Raw genomic sequence first — 21,134 nt, 5'->3', positions numbered from 1 at the left:
ATATCTTAGGAAGGAGGTGGAGGAGATCAATATGTCTCATATTATACTATCATGACATGGTGACAGTTTTAACAAATGATTGTTTTTATAAAAGTTACATATTGGGGCTTTAATGAAGCTTCGAGGAAGATAATTTTTCTTGAGGAATTTTAATAATCATCAAACTCAAATCACTCGGATTCAAATCTCCCTTCCTGTTTCCAACTCACTGCCTATTTGTCTTAATGGATTAATTTTTTTCTACTAAGAAGTCAATCAAAGGCTGAATAGAGGGATTCATTTTGCAGTAATCTTCAGGTGATGAGAATAAGAGAAAGGAGAAACGGAGGCAGAGGGGAGTAGAGCAGTGATCAATAAGTCAGGGCTGGTTTATCAGTCTGAATTAATGGTAATTAGCCTTTAGCCTACACTCCAAATCACATTTTCACAAACGCAAAGCCAGTTCTCTAATTACAAATGTCATGTAGCTGCAAGGTGTTATCGACTGCATCGTTATTACCAGGTGTTTATGGATCTGTTTGTGTGTCCTGGCGTTGCAGACATATAATCTCAGCGTTTTGTGGCATTTCTCTTCAACGCAAAAGTTCAGCAGATGAAAGTAATTAACTTTCCAATGATTGGTTTATTAGAAAACTGTTATTTTCCTGCATGTTTCTCATTTCAAAATGTTGTACATTTATATCAGTCTTTCTTCAGGACACGGTTTTCATATTAAAAACAACAAAACATAAATACTAGAATAAATATTAACATAGTTACTACACTTTATTTGTATAATACAGAATAGCTAAAGAAAAAAATCTAAATTATACACAAAAATAAGGTTGTGAATATTTAATCTCTGTATGTTAAAATGCATAATGTGAATGCAGCCTGAATAATCCGGTTCATTTTACATAAACAGTGATTGACCCCTATGTCATGGATTGCCTTTCATTGATTTTACAAAAAAAGTGTAAATTTTGTTAATTAAGAGTTAGCTTGTAAGTGTAGAGAAGTGGTCAGTGCATGTATATGTGCATATGTTAAATGCATGTGTAAAATAAACATACATATTTTACACATGCATGTTTATGCATCAACGCCAATTAGTTAATCTTGATTATCTCTGGTGCAATGAGCAACTGATCAATCAATTGCATGATAAATTGAAGTTAGTGTGATTATTTCCATATTTTTTGAAGGGCAATTATGTTTACAGAGACTTCATAACCCATTTTATTTATGGTTTTGTTTCTGTGTGTCTTTTATTTCAGTTTTACTCAGTTTTTTTTTGTTATGTTTTATTTATTGTCTTCCAGTTCCAGTGTTAGTTGTTCTTTATTATTGTTTTTATTATTATTCCACTGTATATCTATAGGTCTGTGACAGACTGGCAACCTGTCCAGGGTGAACCGCCTCTTGCCCGAAATGTTCGCTGGAGAGGCAGCAGCAGGACAAGGGTGTTAGAAAATGGATGCATATCTATATTTCCACGCTTTCGTTTCTTTTTACAGGAATGATTTCACATGACTGAATTCAAGTCACAGAAGGAGGAAATTACTAGCACATCAAGTCAGAGTTTTGGCTCCTTTTGCTGTATCCCTGGTGCACAAACGAGCATTACAGCAGATCCTTCCTCCCAGGTGCTGTAAGACTTCATAACATCACTGCTCCCAACAACCTCAAAAAATGTTTACAACCCTGTTGTTGTTTGAACACTTTGCTTAATGTCTTACAAACAAATATAAAACAAATATACATCTTGTACATTTTTTAAATTATCTCACGGAAGTTGCATTTCCCTTATAAATGTCAATAAAACAGAATTTAACGATTTTAAATTGCTCTTATTGTTTAAAATTCTTGCCTGTCTAATTTTTAATTTAGTTTTTTAGCTTAGTTTAAATCTGCATGCTTCTATTTACCTATAACCTGCTGAATATTCCCACTGTGGGACAACAGAGGATTTATTTCTATTTCATTCTAGTGCAGAATATTGTTTCACACCTCGTCTAACTTCATACACTGAAAGTTTTCCTCCATTTTTTACACTTGCTTTCTGTCTGGGTGTAAGTAAGCTGACATTGTGTTAAAATTTTCTGCACCAGCGCTGTTTAGCTGGGTAAGAAGCTGATAATGGCACATTACCACGTTACAAACATCTATGTGTGAAAATGAATTACACACTGCTGTAGTAAAACCTCAGAAAGCAGTCATGATCATCCATCTTTGCTGCTAATCTAGTGCTCAGTCTAATTCCCAATTCTTGACCTTTACACTTTCAAAATTGTAATCCCAACAAAGCTGTTGGACCCCACAATTATGGTGATCTTGGCGCTTTTGGACCTCACTGCTAATAAATGTCAAACAAGCCCCCAAAACTAACACACATATGCACACCCATTCATCCAATCACTTAAATGAACCACGGAGCGAGGTGTAATTACTTCCTCCCCTTCCCTGCTTCTCTTCCCAACTTTCTCACTCATCTAAATGCAAATGCAGTTTCTAACCTTTATGCAGTGGAGCTACACTAACAATTGGCTTTGGCTACTGGCCGCTCTTTAACACTGAACTACATCACAATTAACACAGCCAGAAAGAGAGGCACAAAGGATCCTGATGATTACGATTGTTAGTGGTGACATGTCTTTGGAAAGTTTCAGACTTTTCCAAACAACTAACAGAGCTGTGTGTGTGTGTGTGTGTGTGTGTGTGTGTGTGCGTGTGTGTGGGTGTGTGTGTGTAGGCGTGCATGTGTGTGCGTGTGCGTGTGTGTGCGTGTGTGTGTGTGTGTGTGTGTGCGTGCGTGTGTGTGTGTGTAGGTGTGTGTGCGTGTGCGTGCGTGTGCGTGTGTGTGTGTGTGTGTGTGTGTGTATTTCTTTATTCAGTCCAAAGAGTTCCTATCAGTATTCCATGACTGTATTTATTCACTGTTTTCTTCCACTAACCAGACACCAATTACTGCTGCCAATCACACACACACACACACACACACACACACACACACACACACACACACGCACACACACACCACTGGTCTGTTCCAGTGTGTAAAACTGTGAACAAAAGTAATTTTTAACACTTCTTCTTTTACATAAACAGTCACACACACAAACACATTTTTTCTGCCTCAATTTATTTTCTTCTGGTGCCGAAATACCAAAATCACCAGGAGAATTTCATTAATTTACATAATAAGGTTTAGAAATTAAATTCATTAACATTGCTGAAAAAATTTGGATATCTTCAGGTCTTAAATGAACGCTGTATTTTTTTAAAACAAACTTGAACTACGTATCCAGAGTCGTACCGAAAGGGAGGGAATCCAGCCGGTACTTAGGGGGAAATGTAACCTAGTTTGTGACCTTGTAGTCGCACACCCTGCTGCGAGGTTACAGATCTGACCCACAATCAGACATAAATCCACACACCGCTACATACCCTCCAGGTCTCTGCGTTATTCATCACCATGCGTTGACGTCTGGTTGGTTTTTTTTGCTTCATCCAGAGGGGACAAAAACAAACCCAGCTACCAGGTTAAAACCGAAATAAACAGCTTTACATGAGGAGGACACATTAAAGAATAAATAATCACATGGACAGCAGTGTTGTCCTTGCCAAGGACAGCTCTATAGTTATTTTAGTTAGCAGGACACTTCCTCCACTCAGCTTTCCTATGCTTAAGACAAAAACAGAAACTCAAAGGAGAAGAAGAAGTCTGCGATTATTATAATTGGTAGAGCAGATAACAACAGACCACCCTGTCATGAAGCTCTCTTTTTTGCATCCACTTAACAATTACAGCCGGGTTGGTTTTTTTATTTATTATTATTATGATTATTATTTAAAACCCTGCCCATGCTTCCTGAGCTTATTAGTCTGCTTGCCTTATTTACATGAACTATCACTGGAAAAAGAAAAAAAGTGGAGACAGGCCTCTCAGAATGGCCAAGACTCATTTGCATCTCTTTATTATTCCATCTGAATATCTGACCTGCAGTCTTCTAATTAAACTGGAGCTCAACTTCATTTGACAAACTGTTCTGTTACTAATATATGTAAAGAAAGTGAGAGAAAACTGATGAGCAGACAAGTTTTCATATTTTCATACATAGGAAGACCATCCAGATCTGCTCCTGAAATGCTAAGGTACTTCTGGAAGACATGGAGGATAAACATCCATATCATTGATATCAATTAATATCAATAATTATTGGTTAGTTTTTTTATTTTAAACATCTGAAATTCTCTCAACCTTTCCTGTTTTTTCAGTTTTCACTTAATGCCTCTGTTTAACTTTTAAGCAGTTATGAAGCACGATGGTGAAACCTTAAACTGCTGCTGTGCAAGTTACTCAGCAGGTTGTTGCTAGGTAACCAAAGAATGAGTGCGTTAGTAGATTCCACCAACGTTGCTTAGCTAGCTGTGAGAAATTGTATGACTAAAGTCTTTCTAATCCCTGCATCTCCCAGAATGCTGTGCGGTTCTGGATTGGAGTTCAATGAAAATACTGAATATTCTATCCAGGGTATAATCTATTGATATTGATCATAAGTCGATAGCAATGTCAATGATTTACTGTCTAGTCCTTTGCTAAGGTTACAAGAATTTTTTTAAAATTACAAAATTTACAGCAATCAGGTTTGTACAGTGGAGTCATCAGAGATCAAATAGATAAAATCCATAAATATCTGAGACGTCCTCAAAAAAGGAAAGAAAAAAACACATATTTGCCTATTTTAATACTTTAAACATAAAATATACCTTAATATACCTTGATGCACACAGTAGCCAACATCTACAGACATCCTGCGTTTCAACCAATCCGCACCAAGCAAGATGAATAGAGCTCCTGGATTGGCTGCTTTGCAAATACCAGCCAATAGTGTGTCAAGTACTGTAGTGTTTTAGCTGCCCAAACTACATGTTTTTCCCCCAAATATTTTAGAGAAAAACACAAGTGTAGGCAAATTTCCTGCGAATAATTTGAAGTTATGTTCCACAGAAAATTTGGTAATTAATTGTGGGAAATTTATAAAACACAGGAAATATTAAGGTCAGCTACATTGTCGTGGCGGGAGCTAAGACGGTTTCTAAAGAAATTATACTAAATAAATGTCTTTTTTAAATATTCAGTGGTAGATATTTTTTCTTCACAATTTTCTTTTTAAGGTATTATTAAAAATACATTAAAATAATTTTTAATAAAAATTTATTTAATGAATTAAAAATTATGGTACTGATTTAGTCTCTACTAAATCAGAGACCTGCAACCTGAATCTTTTTAATCTAATCTTTTTAATTTAATCTTTTTCATTTTAACCAGCTATAAGCTTTATAACCAGCTTTATTAATGTGAGTATTTTGTAGTTCTGTACAAAATGTTGTATATGTGCAAAATATTTGGATAAATTATGGGTTAGTCTGTTCCTGTCCTTAGCCTGGTTAATTAGTTTTTTTGGAGTTTGATTGGTGACTGTTGTGTTGTTTTGTAATTAATTTCCCAAATCTCCCTGGAGTCACTTCAATAAGGTAAAAATACAGAACAGTGCAGGATGTTGGGCTGGTTCTGTGTGAACAGGAAGCTGTTTGGTACTGAAACTGACAGAATCACTTCATGAACTGAAACAATAAAACCCGACTCATCATGTCTGCTTTTCCATAGACGGACATTCATTCTTGTTTAAAGAAAAAAGGCCAACAGCCGCATAACGTTCAGATAAAAATAATGGTAATGCAATTTCTAAGTCAAATAAAGTTCAACTTAATGACTCATTTTCAATAGTCATTAACCTGAACGTCTACCTTGATAATAAACTGGCTTTATTATCAAGGCAGATGTTTAAAAAAGGAGACTGTCTGCTTGTATTAATGACTGTTCAAATTCATAATAATTCTGCAAAGTTGATGCTTTCATTTAGAGTTTTATGGTTGTACGAAGTAAACCAAAATCTGATGAATCAAAGATTTAGACATTTTTGAATGAGTTCATAGCTGGAAATGTGTCTGTTTGGAAACTAATTTATTTCAAATGTGTTTGCAGCAAAATTCTGAACATTATCCTCAAAAGAAATCTGTACAGCAACAAAACTCCACAAAAGCAGACAAAACATATCACATTACTCATCTTTTGCAAAGATTCACTCAAAGGAAAATGTTATTTGCAGCTAAATTTCCTTTAAAACTTCTCTTTTTACACTTTCAGCCATAAGCACTTTGGTCTTAAATGACTGACAGAAAAAAACTCATCTTCTGAAGGGAACTTTCCAGAGATAAAGAGCAAAAGATGAAAAATGAAAAGCTCTCTCACACAATCTGAATCAACACCATGTTAAGAAAAAAAGATGACATGCTCTTGAAGGTTGAATACGGTCACGAACAAGAAAAAATGCGTGATGCCAAAGTTCCCAGAGGCCGATCAAAGTGCCACACATGACCAAAATGTTGCGAGTTAGCAGGAAAACTCAGTTTTCTATCAAGATTGAGACCCAACTGAAATTTGTTTTCATCCGTCTCGCCTTTCCACAGACGGTGTGACTGCGTTTGCCGTGTTGCAACATGGCAGCTGACCTCCAGCTCTAGCTGCAGAAGCTGCTTTCACAGATAATTTTAGAATCGAAGAACCAGTTCCTCCACCACAGTAAGCAGGAGGCCAGTTGGAGTAACAACTCTCACTTTGACTTTACACTTCTCTTCTTTGAGATGTGTTCAAGAAGTTATCCGAGTTCAACTATTGGATGGACTTCCATCCATCCATCCATCCATCCATCCATCCATCCATCCATCCATCCATCCATCCATCCTTCTGTTTTCAGTAAATGGAGAAAAAAACAAACCTGCAGTTAATTTGGCTAAAATTTTAAACAATTTTTTAATCAGTGTTCAACATGTATAACTTCCCCAGTCCGTTTGTTTTCAAAGCCCAGTTCGTCTGAATGGATATCGGACTCTGCAAACTCTGGTTTGTATACAAACCTCAGTCTCAGTTCAGTTGAAGTGAACTCTGGCGCGGTTCATGGATATTTAACCGGAGACAGTTCCAAAAGCAGGCAGTGCACTACAGCACACGGCATTCTGGGTAAATCCCCAAAAAAAAAAAAAAAAACATGCTAGCTTGGCACTAGCTTAAAAAATGGCTCACTGTCTCTTATCAAAAATAAAAAATCCTACAACCGGTAAACTATTATTCGACTCCATTTTTATTTACATTTTGCAAAGAAGATAGCAGCAATCAGTGTGGTCTTCAGATGTTTTTATGTCGTTTCCTTCAGTGGTTCTTGATGCAGCGCCCCCACAGGTGAGGAGGGGAACAGGTTTTTCAGGTTTGGTTGGTTTGACACAGTGCAGTGTGAAAGAAAACCGCAGAAGCTGGAAATGCAACAAATATTGCAACTTTGGTCTCCAGTTGAACCGAGTCTGCTGGACTATCAGGAGTGAAAACATCCTAAGAAGGCCTGATGCTGAATTTGAACTTGATCATTTTAAATGCAAAGGACAAAACTTACAAATTCAGCGTTCCTGTCCCTCTCCACTGGGAGCGATGCATGACGGTGGCATTAACTTTCAGCAGAAAAATCAGCCCCAGCCAACCAATTAACCAGCTCTTAAATCTCCTTAGCAAAGACATAGTGTGTGTGTGTGTGTGTGTGTGTGTGTGTGTGTGCGTGTGTGTGTGTGTGTGTGTGTGTGTGTGTGTGTGTGTGTGTGTGTGTGTGCGTGTGCGTGTGTGTGTGTGAAAACAAAACAGAAGGGTGGGATAATCAGGAAGTGAGAGTGTGTGTGTGAATGATGAGTAAAGGTTAATAAGTCCTCAAGAGGGGTGAGACAGGGGTTTTGTAACATCCCAGTGCTTCCTCCTCCTCCCACTAACACACACACATTTAGACACACAGGAGGGGATCAGCACCAAAGCCGGTGGTCCAGGATAGTTCATTACTGTCCATGCGTTTACACCTGAACTAATACTTCTTAATACCTCACATTCTCCCCTTATTACACCATATCTCTATCTGCTCTCTCATTTTGCTTCATTCCCAGCTGTAATGCTGGGATGCTGCTCTCACGGCAGTTAGTGTCTCCTCTAACATACAGAAGAAGTCGTTGTGGTTGGCTGCCGGCGGTGTTAAAAGTCTCTGGATTTCGTTGCTTCTTTGTCAGTCATGCTTTTCTGGGTTTCAAACTGACAGCCTGAGAGGAGGAGACTATATGGCTCTCTGATAGCTACATCCTTTGTTGTTTTAGAGAAAAGAAACAAGAAGGTATGAAAGTTGCTTCTAACTTTCACTGAGAGGGAGAAGCAAACGACTCTCATATCATTTGAAAGAGGCAAACAGGAATAATTAAAGGTGACCCAATGTGGACTTTGAACAGAACATGTTTGTTAAAATCTTTACACAATATAATTATTACATAATGAGATTTTAGTCTGATCAATTCCATCAGAATGGGCTGTTTTACGCACCCCAACTCAACCTTTACACTCACTTTAAATTGGCTCCAAACATGCACAAATTATACAACCATCCATATCTGAGAAGCACTAGTAGAGAAAAACATCATGAAAAATATTGTGATAAATTTCAGTTAATTCATTTGTTTTTTTTGTTTGTTTGTTGTTGTAAGCATCGAGAGACAACTGTTGTTGTGTGAGCGTTGTGAGCGTTGTTTCTTACTCATTCAGCTGCTTGTTGGCACGCAAGACGTAACCCACAGCATCCGGTTTAGGATTTTCAAAATAAAAGCTACTCCAGACTCAATACATAGATCGGCCATATTTAATTATCTGGTCCACGGGCCGGTACCGGTCTGCGGCCCGGTGGTTGGGGACCACTGCTTTAAGAGGAAATCTGTTGCAGGATTGTTTGAATGCCGCAGCATTTACCGTCTCGTCTATGAATCCTTTCCACTTCTGTCTCAATAAAACGCTGCATAGATTGAAGTTCAAAAGAAGCCTGTAAAGCCGAGTTATTTAAAAATGGCTTCTGCTCTTTAGCTGTCCACTGAGTCAAAGTTGGTCTGAATTTATTTATAGGACATTCATGAGGCGCGTTTTTGAGAACAAAGGACAGAGACACAGATTAAATATAGATCAACACTCTGTCTGTTCTCCACTCTCTCCCTGTATATCTGCCAGATTTTTTCCTCCAACTTCATCTTTTTAAAGACATTCCAACTCACTGCATCCCCGTCTTCATCTGTTTGCAGAAAGATTGTCTTTTTTAAAAGAGGACTCCTGTTGTGTGAATGTTCTTTAATGGCTCCCGTTAAACATGACAAGAGGACTGGGAGCCGAAGGACTGCTGGAAGAAAGAATGATGAGGATGAACATCAAAGAAGAAGAGGCCTGTCTGTTCCCTTTCAAGGAGCATAAATGATGGCGTATAGACGCCATAACTTCACATCTGAGCTCTTCTTTAACAACTGAAGCAGGGATATGCTCTTTTTAACAAGTTTCATCAATAATTAAATATTTTGTCAAAATCAAAATATATAAATTTCCCTCATATTGAAAATAAGTTTTAATGTTGAAAATAGTTGTGTAATAATTATTTCAGTATTAATTTGAGCTCATTTTTGTGCTTCTTTCCATCTCAGCTCACTTATAAAATGGAAATAGTTACTATTATGACCAAAACTGAAGAATTCAGTTAAAATGTATCAACAGGGAAATCAATTAAATGAAAAACTAGAAGCTGAAACTGCTTGAGCAACAGAATTAAGAGTTTTACAAGAAACAAGCAATTTAATTACAGGCTGGTGACGATCTGGCCATTGCCAGAGGTACAAGAACCTTTGAGAACATTGCCTTGAGGAACCTAGGAGGCCGGTAACCAAGAAGCTTGTAGCCTGAAGGCTACCAGACTGCAGGCTGTGCAGGTCATCTGAGGTCAGCGTGGCAGAAAGTCGGTGGCCGTTGAATCCGGGTGACAGCAGTGAAAGTGAAATGTTTCCAGCAGCAAACATTGATGAATCTTGGATGTCAGTAAGGACAGTTTTGAGGATATCAGTGAAGGCAATACAAAACGTTATAGTTGGCAACTTTATCCCAATCTGCTTCTCGTTCTCCAGCTCATTCATCCATCAGTTGTTATTCCTGCCTTCATCTTCCTCTCCCTGATCTCAGATCTTTCCCTCACTTCTGTTTATCTCCTCTTATCGTTCCCAGCCCTCCACCTTTTCTGTGACTGGCAGGTAAAGTGGTGTGTGCCATGCCTCTCTAACTGTAGAAATTGTTTGTCTATCTGTCTGTCCAGCTGTACTCTAACTTCCAGTCTTTCTCTATCTGTTAAAGAAGCTGAGATTCCTCTCTGCAGTAATGATCTTTTAATCATCTTCAGGCTGGGCCGACACACGCCTCTTCAGGCACAAATACAGTCGCTGTAAATACGAGTCCCTTCACATGCTGTTTCCTAAGTGCTTCTGTGCTTTTTGCTGACAGACAGATGGATGATTGCAGAAATGATGGAAAGATAAGTAGATGGTGTGACAGGCAGATGGACGGCAGAGCAGGCAGAAGTGAGGGTAAAGGGAAGAACGAATCACTTGATGGATGTTTAAACAGGATGATTGGAATAAGGAGGCAGCCGGAGGAGTGAAAACGTTCATCAAGATGGAAAGATGAGAACAAAGACACAGAAAAAGGCAAGAAATGGAAGGAGAGCAGATGCTGGATTATAAATGTGTACACATGGCAGTATATGAGTCAAGTGTTTGCCGTTTGTTCAGATGAGAGCAAACAGACAGAAGATGGTTTTGCACCTTCAGACTGCAGCTATAAAAATAAATATGTTTGTGGGGCTTTGTGTGCATAACTGAGTGTAAATAATGAGGGGAACATTTCAGGAGCCGAGCAAATATTGGGATATTTGCCCTCATCTGTCTTTCTTCTCAATCTTTCTAAAATCAAACCTTTGCTTATTTTAATTGATTTCTTCTTTCTCTGTATATAATTGGAAGTTTATGTTTCATCACCTCATTCAGGACTATTTTCCATTTGAAAATAAACTGGTCCGGTTGGAAGATGCCCAAACTGTTTCTATCAGATGGGAGGAGAAAAGATTTGGATGTTCAGGAACATTTACGAAAATTATAGAATCTAAAAAATTTTAACTGGTGAAACACCAGAGCCACAATCTCCAATGAAGTTTTGGACTGAGTGGGTAAAAATTAAGAAACCGTTACTCAGAAAATAACATATTCAAGCTAGACTGAATTTTGTAACATGGGTTAGCCAAATATCTGCAAGGGAAAAGCTTTATGGACAGATGTACAATAACATATTGGGACCATAGTAGATAGAAAAAAACAGAATTTCCTCCAAAAACTTGAGATAAATCTCAGAAATCTTTTAGAAAACAAAATCGTGGAACTTTAGTAAAATGTACTCCTTTTTTATCCACAATGGTCCTAATACACTGTTGTACAGAGACAAAGACAACATTTGTAGGAGTTGAGACTTTCAGATCTATGGTTACTGCCGTCAATCACTGTGGTGGCATCATCATGTTGTGGGGCTTTTTGTTGCTGTGAGTGGTACTGATGGATTAGACAATGAAGAAGAAACAGAACCATCCTGTCAGTGAACAGAGAAATCATTACAAGAAAACCAGGTCACCAAAATTCAAATTCATATTCAAAAATACTTTATTGGTCCCAATAAAACATTCCCACATCAAAACATTCAAAAGGCTAAACGTCGCATTAAAGCCATGAGTAAAACAAGCAGTTGTTGCTCAGATTCCTTTTCCATGCAGCAAAAATAATTAATCTGCTTCCAGAAAGCACAAAAATTCAAGAGGCAGCAACTCAACAGAGCTATTTGGCATAATTACAAGTTTTGGAGGAGTTTCATTAACCTTTTAACACATTTGCTCAACTTCCAGCCGCCTCTGTTAAAATTTTAACCAGTAACAGTACAAATGATGGATATAAACACTAAAATGGACTTAGACAAGAGTCTAATAAAGTGAATTAAGCCATGACTGCCATTCTCTCCTGCATTGTAACGTTAGATGATTTTTCTATAAAATATTTGACGCCGGCTCAGAGCTGCCCTGCCAACATATCCATCATCTGAGTAAGATCTCCCACACAGTCTGACATAAATCAAATTTAGTCACTGTGAGAATAAAGTGGGGGATGCTCGGATATCATCTAATATATCTTCTTCCTCTCCTCTCTCTCCTCCAGCCACACTCCATAACTGTCTTTATTACCTTACTGCTGCTACCCACACTTATTTGTCTCATTTCTTCCTTTATTTTCTTCTGTCATCCACCGCCCTCCCAGCCCCCTCTGGAGCTTGTTGATTCAGCCGACTAAGCAGCCTCTCTAGCCTAACATCATTTATTAAATATGGATTAATTACTGTGAAACCTCGTTAAGCTTTGCAAAGACCTCCTGCATTTACCAGGAGTTGTTTTAATTAGACGAAAAGAAGTTTTTAATGTGCTACAGCATGTTATGTTCTACACCTTCAACATCATAATCAGCTCAATCACATCTTGATTTGTCTCATCCTGGCATTTGAGAAATATGATCTGCATCTTCAGCGAGAGGATGCATCAGCTGGCTCCAAATGAACAGGAATTACATTTATGTTGCGTTTCTAGCAGTGAATTCATCTGCAAGTTTTGAAAGGAGATGCTAACAAGTCAGACCAACTCTCTGGATCTAAAGTCTTAAAGGTGACCAATTAAAGTTCCTTAAACAGATTAGAATATGTCTCTGGTCTGTACAAAACATGTTCATTACATTTTTCCACAAAATCATTCTTATGTATTGAGATTTTAATCTGTTTGCCTGTTTTGAGATCCTTTCAGAATTAGCTGTTCTGTACAAAACCATAGATAGAAATAAAAAAGGGAACAGTGCATCTCTCTCAAAAAACTCAGAAATTTAAGATTAAGCAGAAATGGTGTTTTTTGTTTGTTTTTTTTACATAAAAGAAATGGCTGATTTTCAAAAGTACACAATTTTCTATTATAGGAAAGATTGAAAACTCAAAATGAGTTTAGAAACTCAGAAATTTCTTTAGTTTTTTTCTGGAAAAGTTTTAACTTTTCAAACTCAGAAATTTTCTTATTTTTTGCTCGGATATGGTGTTTTTTCAGTGCCATCGAAATTAGTGTAATTTACAAAACTGAGAAGAAAATCCGTTTTCACATCACACGAACCATGTGATCAACAACCCGAAGCTACTTTGGTCAGAAACAACAAAGACGACAAGATGAAGGATGATACGCATCATGTTTGTCATGATCTGTTCGTGAACAAACGTAGTTACATACGTAACTGCAGGTCTTGGACACATTTGTAGCTTTACTCATCAATATTCAGGCATTCTGTCTGCACTTAAGGAAACACGTTGAAGTAATACAGTGAATACTGGTTGGTGCTCTCTAGATGTTTCCATTTCTTTCTCCAATTGTAAAAGTAGAGTGATTTTTATCTGAAAATTAAGTGACCAGACACGGTGTAGCTGAAGTATCTGTGGTTGAGTGTGAGCGTTTCTTTCTGAAGGTGGAGTCAGCGTGTAATACAGCAGGAGAAATGAGGAGCATCTGCTCCATCGAGCCCCCAGGCTGAAGCTAACAGCCTCTAAAAGACAAAAACAAAAACATTTTCCACCTCATTTCTGTCTGCTGGCGCTCAGCTGCTGAAACATACAAAGGAAACCATTATGTCCACTATGAAGACAGGGAGATCCAGGCCAGGTTATCATTTATGAGAGCTGTATAATTCATGAGCTTCTGTGAAATTATACTTTTGTAATTTATGTAATTGATGACTGATTGTAATACATATTTTCAATCTGGTATGATGAAAGAGTTGATGTCCACCGGGCACATATTTTATTTAAGATCCTGTTAAAGAAGCACAGCGCCGAGCTTTGGGAGGAGGAAACAAATCATCTGCAACAAAAGCTGTGAGTGGCAGAAAGAAGAAAAAAAAATACACGAGTTGAATTAAGCCTGTCAGATTTACCCTCTGAACCGTCAGTTGTTTAAATCTTCCTGTGGATAAATATTAACTCGTTAACCACGTCCGGATCTGATTTTTGCTTCTATCACAATGTTTTTACAGTTACAGCTGCGTTGAAATGGCGCCTCCAGGGCTAATGTTCAAAATCTAAATTACAGATTTTAGTGCTCCTCTGAAATGTGTGGGATTTAAACAGGCGGCTTTCCAACTACAAGAACTTATGTTTAACATAAACTGTTTATCAATATGCATATCCTGGAGAAAGAGAGAAGAATATCCTTCTTATAAGTTGTGTTTAGTTGATTTTATTCCACCAAAGTGGTCCAAGAGATAAACCAAAGTCCCAGTTTAATCACAGAGAAGTGAACTGCTTCTATCAGGACTCATTCACACCAACAGCCTGCTCAAATATGGAGACCGCCATGTTTAAAACTCCTATTCTACAGTTATAATATAATAAAACCTTCAGCTGTAATAAAAGAAGATTGTCTGTGGAATAACATGAGCTCAATACTTCCTATCCTCTGACTTTTTAATATTTCTGGTCATGAATACTGTTAAGACTCCAGCAAAGAGCAGCAGATTCACCTGGATATGCAGCTACGTTTATAAACTCTGCCTGGTTTATAAATCAGTCTATCCGTGGTTCAGTTCTCAGATTTTCTTTGTGGAATTTAACTCCAAATTATTAGATTTTTCATGCAGCATATCTAAAATACTTGAAAGAAAATGCATCTTGGAAAGTTAAAATAAGAATGTGCAATGCTTCGCTACATGCTAATGGCTAGCATTTGCACACCTGACAGTGCGATATGTTTGATTCGACTCGGGGCCAAAACTTCAACATTTGTTACATTTTCAGCTCATGTGGTTCTCTTTCTCACTTTACCGAGTCAAACCAGACTAACTGAGCAACCTGTTCCCCTCCTCGCCTGTGGGGGTGCTGCACCAAAAACCACTAAAGGAAACGACAGAAAAATCTCTAAAGAAGACACTGAGTGCAATTCGCAAAATGGAAACAAAAATGGAGCGGCATCAGATTTTAGCGGTTGAAGGATTTCTCTTTTGTCTTTGGCAAAAAACTATAAGCCATTTCTCCCTTTAGCGCGAGGCTAATGTGTTTGTTTTGGTTGCATATGCCCAGAATGCCCTGCACTATAGTCCACTTTCATGTTTTGGGGCGGTCAATGGTGCACTTGGTGTTCACATACACCTTCAAACTGCGCTTCGTTTGAGTTCACTTCAAACGAACAGAGACCAAAGTTTGTATACGGACCAGAGTTTGATTAGCATTCACACCTCCCCAATCGAGCCGGACATTCTAGACAAATGGATTGGAGTTGGACTAAAGTGGACTAAACAGGACTGGTGTGAACGCATCATTAAATTTATAACAAAAATCTCAAACATCTTTTCATCACTGTCATTTGTCGTGGTGCATTATTTGAAAATGACCTCAAAATAATTTCTGAAAAAATTTCTCATCCAGCAAAATTTTAACAAGCCTAACTCTCTCATGCATTTACTCTCTATCCAGCAGCCTTCACTAAATACCCAACACTGCGGCTTTAAAACACACACACACACACACACACACACACACACACACCAGCAGCACTCAACATGCGCTGCCATTAGGCTGTCAGTTCGTCAGGCCAATAGAATAAGTGCCGTGGATTAGGCTGACACACACAGAGGGAGAACGGCCGGCATACTGAAGAGGTGACAGACATCCTGTCATAAAGCTCTCCCTGTCTTTAACCACTCAGACAATCAATAACAGTCAGACCTAATCAACTTAGTGTCATTTTCTTTCTCCATCCCACTTTTATTTTTCTGCTTCTGGACGGGAGTGACGAGCGACACAAAAGAGGACAAGACTTATCTGCTTCCCCACAGTCTCGTCCTTTCACCTCTTCTTTGCTTCCCAGCTCTTTTCTTCTATTATTCATCCCGTCTTTCCTCTGCGATCCCGTCCTGTGACCTCATCCTGTCTCTTCCTCCTTTTCTCATTCTTCCTCAAAGTCTTTCATCTAAACTTCACCTCCCGAACCTTTCATATCCTTCCTACTCATTCTGTTTTTTCCACTTCCCCTACATGTTCCTGTCACACCTCTCACTAATCATATCAAGGCTGATCTAATTGACCTGAAGGATGTTAAATCCTCCTCAACATGGCGGACTGCGTTTCTCCTTCATTCTCCTCCTTTCCTCCTTTTTGCCCTTGCTGCCGAAGAAAATCAAACATAATTTGGGAATATATTACCTGAACTTGAACAAGAAAAGCTCAAAAATAAATCCTTTTTAAGACTTTAACCTCATTAAACAAGCGTTACATTTTACCTTTTTCCTTCCTTGCTGTATAAAACACATCTACAGGTTCATTTAAATCTTATTTCACCAAAATTAAGACCATTGCGTCTAAATTGAGTTCTTTGCTAACTTCAAAGCAGTCAGACTGAAGAGGAAGAACAAGGGATCATCAGAAACATCCCGGTGACTCTAAAGGCTTGTGCGCGTGGGAACCTCAGATCAGATGGACCAATGTCGCCCTCTAACGGAACACATGTGAACAACACCCTGAAAAACTGTTTCTAAAGCAAATTTACAGGGAAATTTACAACATAAAAATCGATTGTGCGTAAAAATGTCCCAGACGGGAGGTTTTGATTGCATTAGATTAACATTATAAAAGGGAAAGCAAATGCAGCTTTATTTACAAAAACTGTACTGTTACTGTAAAATTCTGTTTTCACTCTTCCGCAAGTGGTATAAACAAAAATCTTGCCAGTTTTGTTTATTGTTTTGTTTTGTTCTGTTTGAATAGAGTTTGTTTTAGACATGAAGGAGTTTGATTTTGCGTTTGGAGATTTTTAATTGAAAGAAACAAGCCAACAGGAAAGTCCCGCTACATCTTTACGCGCGGACAGCGGCTCAGTCTGTGGCTCCGCGGGAACACAGAGGGGAGATGTATGAAGAGTTAAAGGAGGATTCAGAGCTCGGAGACAGTCTCCCCTTCAGAGCAGCCTCTTTCTGCGATCCTACAGGTCATGAATACCAAGCAGAGCGAGCTGGGAGAGCGACATGCACACAAAGCGGACAGGCTGCTGCACTGTCATGCTGAAAACCATCATGGCAAAACTTCAGATGCAGTAATGAATCAATGATAAAACCAGCAAGGAAGCAAAGTTTTAACAGACAGCTGAGTTTACAGAGCGGATGCGTTTTGTTTAAATATTTACTGAACAATTTGGCAATTATATTCTTACACAAGAATGTGTAAATAGTAAGATAAAAAGTGAGTATTTCAGGATTAAATAAAATGATACCCGGTGTTTTAGAGCTTTTCTATTCCATAGAGTCTTTCAAAACGTGCAGGTTTCACCATCTCTCCGGTGCGTAAAAAGCGCTCCGGAATGCCGGATGATCCCGAAATGTCCATAAAAATTCAGGTAAATTGGCTCTGACTTCTGTCTCCTATATTTGGGCCTGAATGTCGTGGAAAAAGTGAACCTGGACATCTGATGGACAGAAATGTGTCATGAAATCATGCTTACAGATTTCAGGGCGCAGATACAAAAAGGGAAAAGTTCGCGAAATGCTTTCATTTGGACTCGTGCTTAAAACAATTTAAAGCTTTAAAGTTTGATGAGATTCCTGGAGGGAAAACTTCAGTCCGCAGAAATTAAAACTCCGAACACCTGAACTTTAAGGATTCAGCAAATTCTTTGTGGGTCACATGTCAAGTTTTTTCCGCGGATCAGACATGAAATCCATCCACACAACAATCTAGATTCTTCTTCTTTTTAAAGAAAGTTGAAAAGGAGAAATAAATTAGAGGAATTAACGGAGTTCCTACCTGGGAAGAACTGCGCTTCAGTAAATCCCAAAAGTACCACGCAGAGAAAAGCTGTCGGCAAAGCGCGACAATAACTCCGTTCATCCATCTCTTCTCCTCTTTCTGTTCTGGTTCTGCTGCACTTCGCCGAACAGAATCACTTTACATACTCCAGTCTGGTCCAGCTGATGGCTTCCCGGTCCTGTCTGCAGGAGGAAGGATAAAATCCGCGCATTGGTGGAGGCAAGAACCAGACAGAGACAAGTTGGAGCTCAGTCTTCCTCTCTTTCGCTTCTCTCCTCCCTGGTCCGACAAAAAGTGTTTGTGCGTAACTGCGCGTGTCGGTGCGTTTGTAGGTGCGCAAGGGGAGAGGGGGCTGGCCGTGTGCGTGTTTACGCGCTCAGACGTTCTGTGACACACTGACGAAGAGTTGGAGAGGAATGAGGAGCGGCGCGCACCACGCCGGGTGCCAGACACGCGCGTAAAGATGCGGCGGTTACCGCGCGCGAAGTTTCCGGTGATGATTTCAGATTAAGATGGAGAGATCGTTGCGGAGGAAAGTGAAAAATTAAGCAAAATTGAGTAGGATATGAGAGAATCTGGAGGTAATTTCTGAAAATTTTGTTGGATTTAAAAAATTTTCTTGTAAGGGTTTTGTTTCTGTTCCCCAAAGTCAAACAAGTAAACACAATCTGTCAATAAATGTTGATATTATATCTTCAGATATCATTAAATTAGATTTTTAGTAACTCGTTCTCCAGAAAGTTTAAGTTTATGACAAAATACAATTTTTATGTCCTGAAAATTGAGAAAAATGGAATGTTACATTTAGGTGTTTCACAGGTTCCATTTAATCGATATAAACTCTTAATTATCTCTTGTGAGTCTCTGTGTTGATACTGAAAGCTTGAGTTTGGAGTTCTTTGGTAAAATGTTGGTTTTTATTTTGTCGGGCAGACATCGCATCTCTTCCGCCTCGCCGTTTTCCTCCAGCTTTACGCGCCATCTCCCGCAGGTTTCCCCCGGGTCCCGCCGCCTGTTTTCTCCGCAAAGCGATCCGTTTCGCGCTCGGACTGAACTCAATTCTGCTGCTTTTCGTTCTGAGTCTCTCATTCTTTCTGTCAGTAGATCCGTGTGTCAGCGCGGCATTCCTGTAACCAGAGCTGATTTTTATTAACTCTACCTTCATTAAAACACACCCAAACACGCACAAAGAGCAGAATTCTATCATTTCAAACTGATTTGACAACAATTTAAAATAAAACTTCCATCAAGCTCACTGCTGCAAAACCCAACCACAACACACCCGAATCAAATAAATGATTACCTTAACTTGATGAATTCAGGTAATTCATCCACTTGAATATACTCAGTCAGATAATTGTTTTCAGGTTTGTTATGATTCTTTAAATTTCACTGATCTGCTCTTTTGATAATTTTTGTATTGCTTTTTTTCTTGTCTTTCACCATTTTTGTTTGTTCTGCTACATATGTTTTAGATTTGTTTCATTGTGTTAGTATTTATTTCTGTCCAGGTTTCCTTTCCCAGCTGTTAATGATTTCCCCATTTGCTGCTACCTTTCCCAGCTGCATCCACTCACCTGTCATTAGCCCTTCGAGTTCCTTTGTCATTCCCATTCCATCCTCAGTATATTTAGGGGAGACATAATATACAAAAGTTCAAATTTTTCACGTTTTTTGTTCTTCCATGTTGGTCTCTACTGATTCTAAAAACATCTCAAGCACTTAAAACAATGTGGGGGGTTTTTTGCCAATAACTTTGTGCTTTTTTGGTGTCTGGAAAATGAGCCATTTCAAAATCTTCAGGAATTCCAGACACTGTCCGTTACCAGCAAGTCTAACCCGTTACCTGAGTTCCAACACATTTGGTCAGCTGGTTTTACCGGTGTATACGCTGTACAATGACTGCTGGAAAAGATAAGTGTTTTGTTGTTCACTTCCATTCATTAATCACTTGGTGCATTCTTATTTGTGCAGGAGACTCCACTTCTGCTTTTCAAAGATTTGCAGTTGTATAATTGCGGATCTGTTTGCAGCCATTTTCAGTGAAAACGTTGAATTTTGGGGCATGGCCAGCTGCAGATTATTTGGATTTAAAGTGACAAGAGACCTTAACAGAAGAATAGACAGAGTTAATCAGACTAAAATCTCATTATGAAAGAATGATTTTGTGCAAAAAATGTAATGAACATGTTTTGTAAAGCCCAAAGATCTATTCTAACCAATTCTATTTAATCTGAAAAGAATTGGTAACTTAATGACTAAAGTAAAAGTTGAGCTGAAATGTGACACTGTGACTAAACCTAAAATCTTAATTATGACAAATCAGTGCAGAATCAGACCAGGTCACTCTTTGTTTTATTCCCCTCATCTGAACAGACCTGCAGAACCCTCTGGTGTACAACCACCGCCCTCTTCCCTGCAGTTTGGTCTGTTCTGGGTCTCAGGATGGATTTCATTCAAAGCAAAAGTTCCCCACTGATGACAGGATGACCTTTCAGCAACTCAGAATGTGTCTGCATGTGACATCTGGGATAACATTAACATCATCCACAAAAAATAAAACAATATGTCAAATGCTTTAATCTGAAGTAACAAGCGGCCGTCCACCCACGAAACGTTTACAACTGACCTAATTCCTGCAGTTTGCCGAGTTTCTGCTAATCTTTCTTTTACTCTATTGAGTTTTTATTTCTCAACTAGAATTTTAGAACGAAAACTTTGGGCCAGTTTTTTGGTTTCATAAATACAAACTGCAAAAACAAATCCTGCAAAGTGGTTTTGGTGCACAGGTTTTATTACACTTGGACTAAGGCAAAACTAACTTTCAAGTAACTTTTCAGCAAGAGCTTGTTTAAGTCAATAATTTTTTAATGTTGATTTTAAAAAGTACTGGTTCAACTGGAATACTATTTCATTTGTAATAAGGGAAAAATGTCTTTTTATGAGTGAAATAATCCGCCAGTTGAACGAGTTCTTTATCATCAATATTAATGAATTATTTACTTAAAACAAACTCCTAGTTTTTGCTAAAAAGTTATTTGTAGATTGGTTTTGTCTTATTGAAAGTGCGCTCAGATATTGGAGTTGTAAACTACACCAAAAAGTATTTGGTGTAGTTTATATTGTATTTTTTGCAGTGTGATGTGAATGTAAAATCTTTAAAAACACATAAAGGTGAAGACATGGTTTCTAATGTTTCTCAGCCTGGTGCCCTTCAGAAATCCCCACTGACTCTCTGGTATTTGTCTCCTTCCCTTTCCAGGTGAGCGTGACAGGATGCATTAAATTCAGTAAATTCCACACA

At 38.4% G+C, this 21,134-nt stretch overlaps 1 protein-coding gene across 15 annotated transcripts in view; it reads right to left on the bottom strand.

Moving 5' to 3' along the window:
• ptprt (protein tyrosine phosphatase receptor type T) overlaps nucleotides 1-18,212 on the bottom strand; it is a 294,966-nt gene extending 276,754 nt beyond the window's left edge. For all 15 annotated transcript variants that reach the window (XM_044121953.1, XM_044121956.1, XM_044121954.1 and 12 more), the window contains exon 1: nucleotides 17,828-18,212. In XM_044121953.1, coding sequence (XP_043977888.1) covers nucleotides 17,828-17,915 — 88 coding nt within the window. In that variant the 5' untranslated portion in view covers nucleotides 17,916-18,212. The remainder of the gene's footprint in view (nucleotides 1-17,827) is intronic.
• Nucleotides 18,213-21,134: the final 2,922 nt, after the last annotated feature.

Source organism: Gambusia affinis, linkage group LG07 (assembly GCF_019740435.1).
Source record: "Gambusia affinis linkage group LG07, SWU_Gaff_1.0, whole genome shotgun sequence".
Taxonomy (NCBI): domain Eukaryota; kingdom Metazoa; phylum Chordata; class Actinopteri; order Cyprinodontiformes; family Poeciliidae; genus Gambusia; species Gambusia affinis.
Note: the sequence above shows the minus strand (reverse complement) of the source record. Positions and strands in the feature narration are given on the sequence as shown.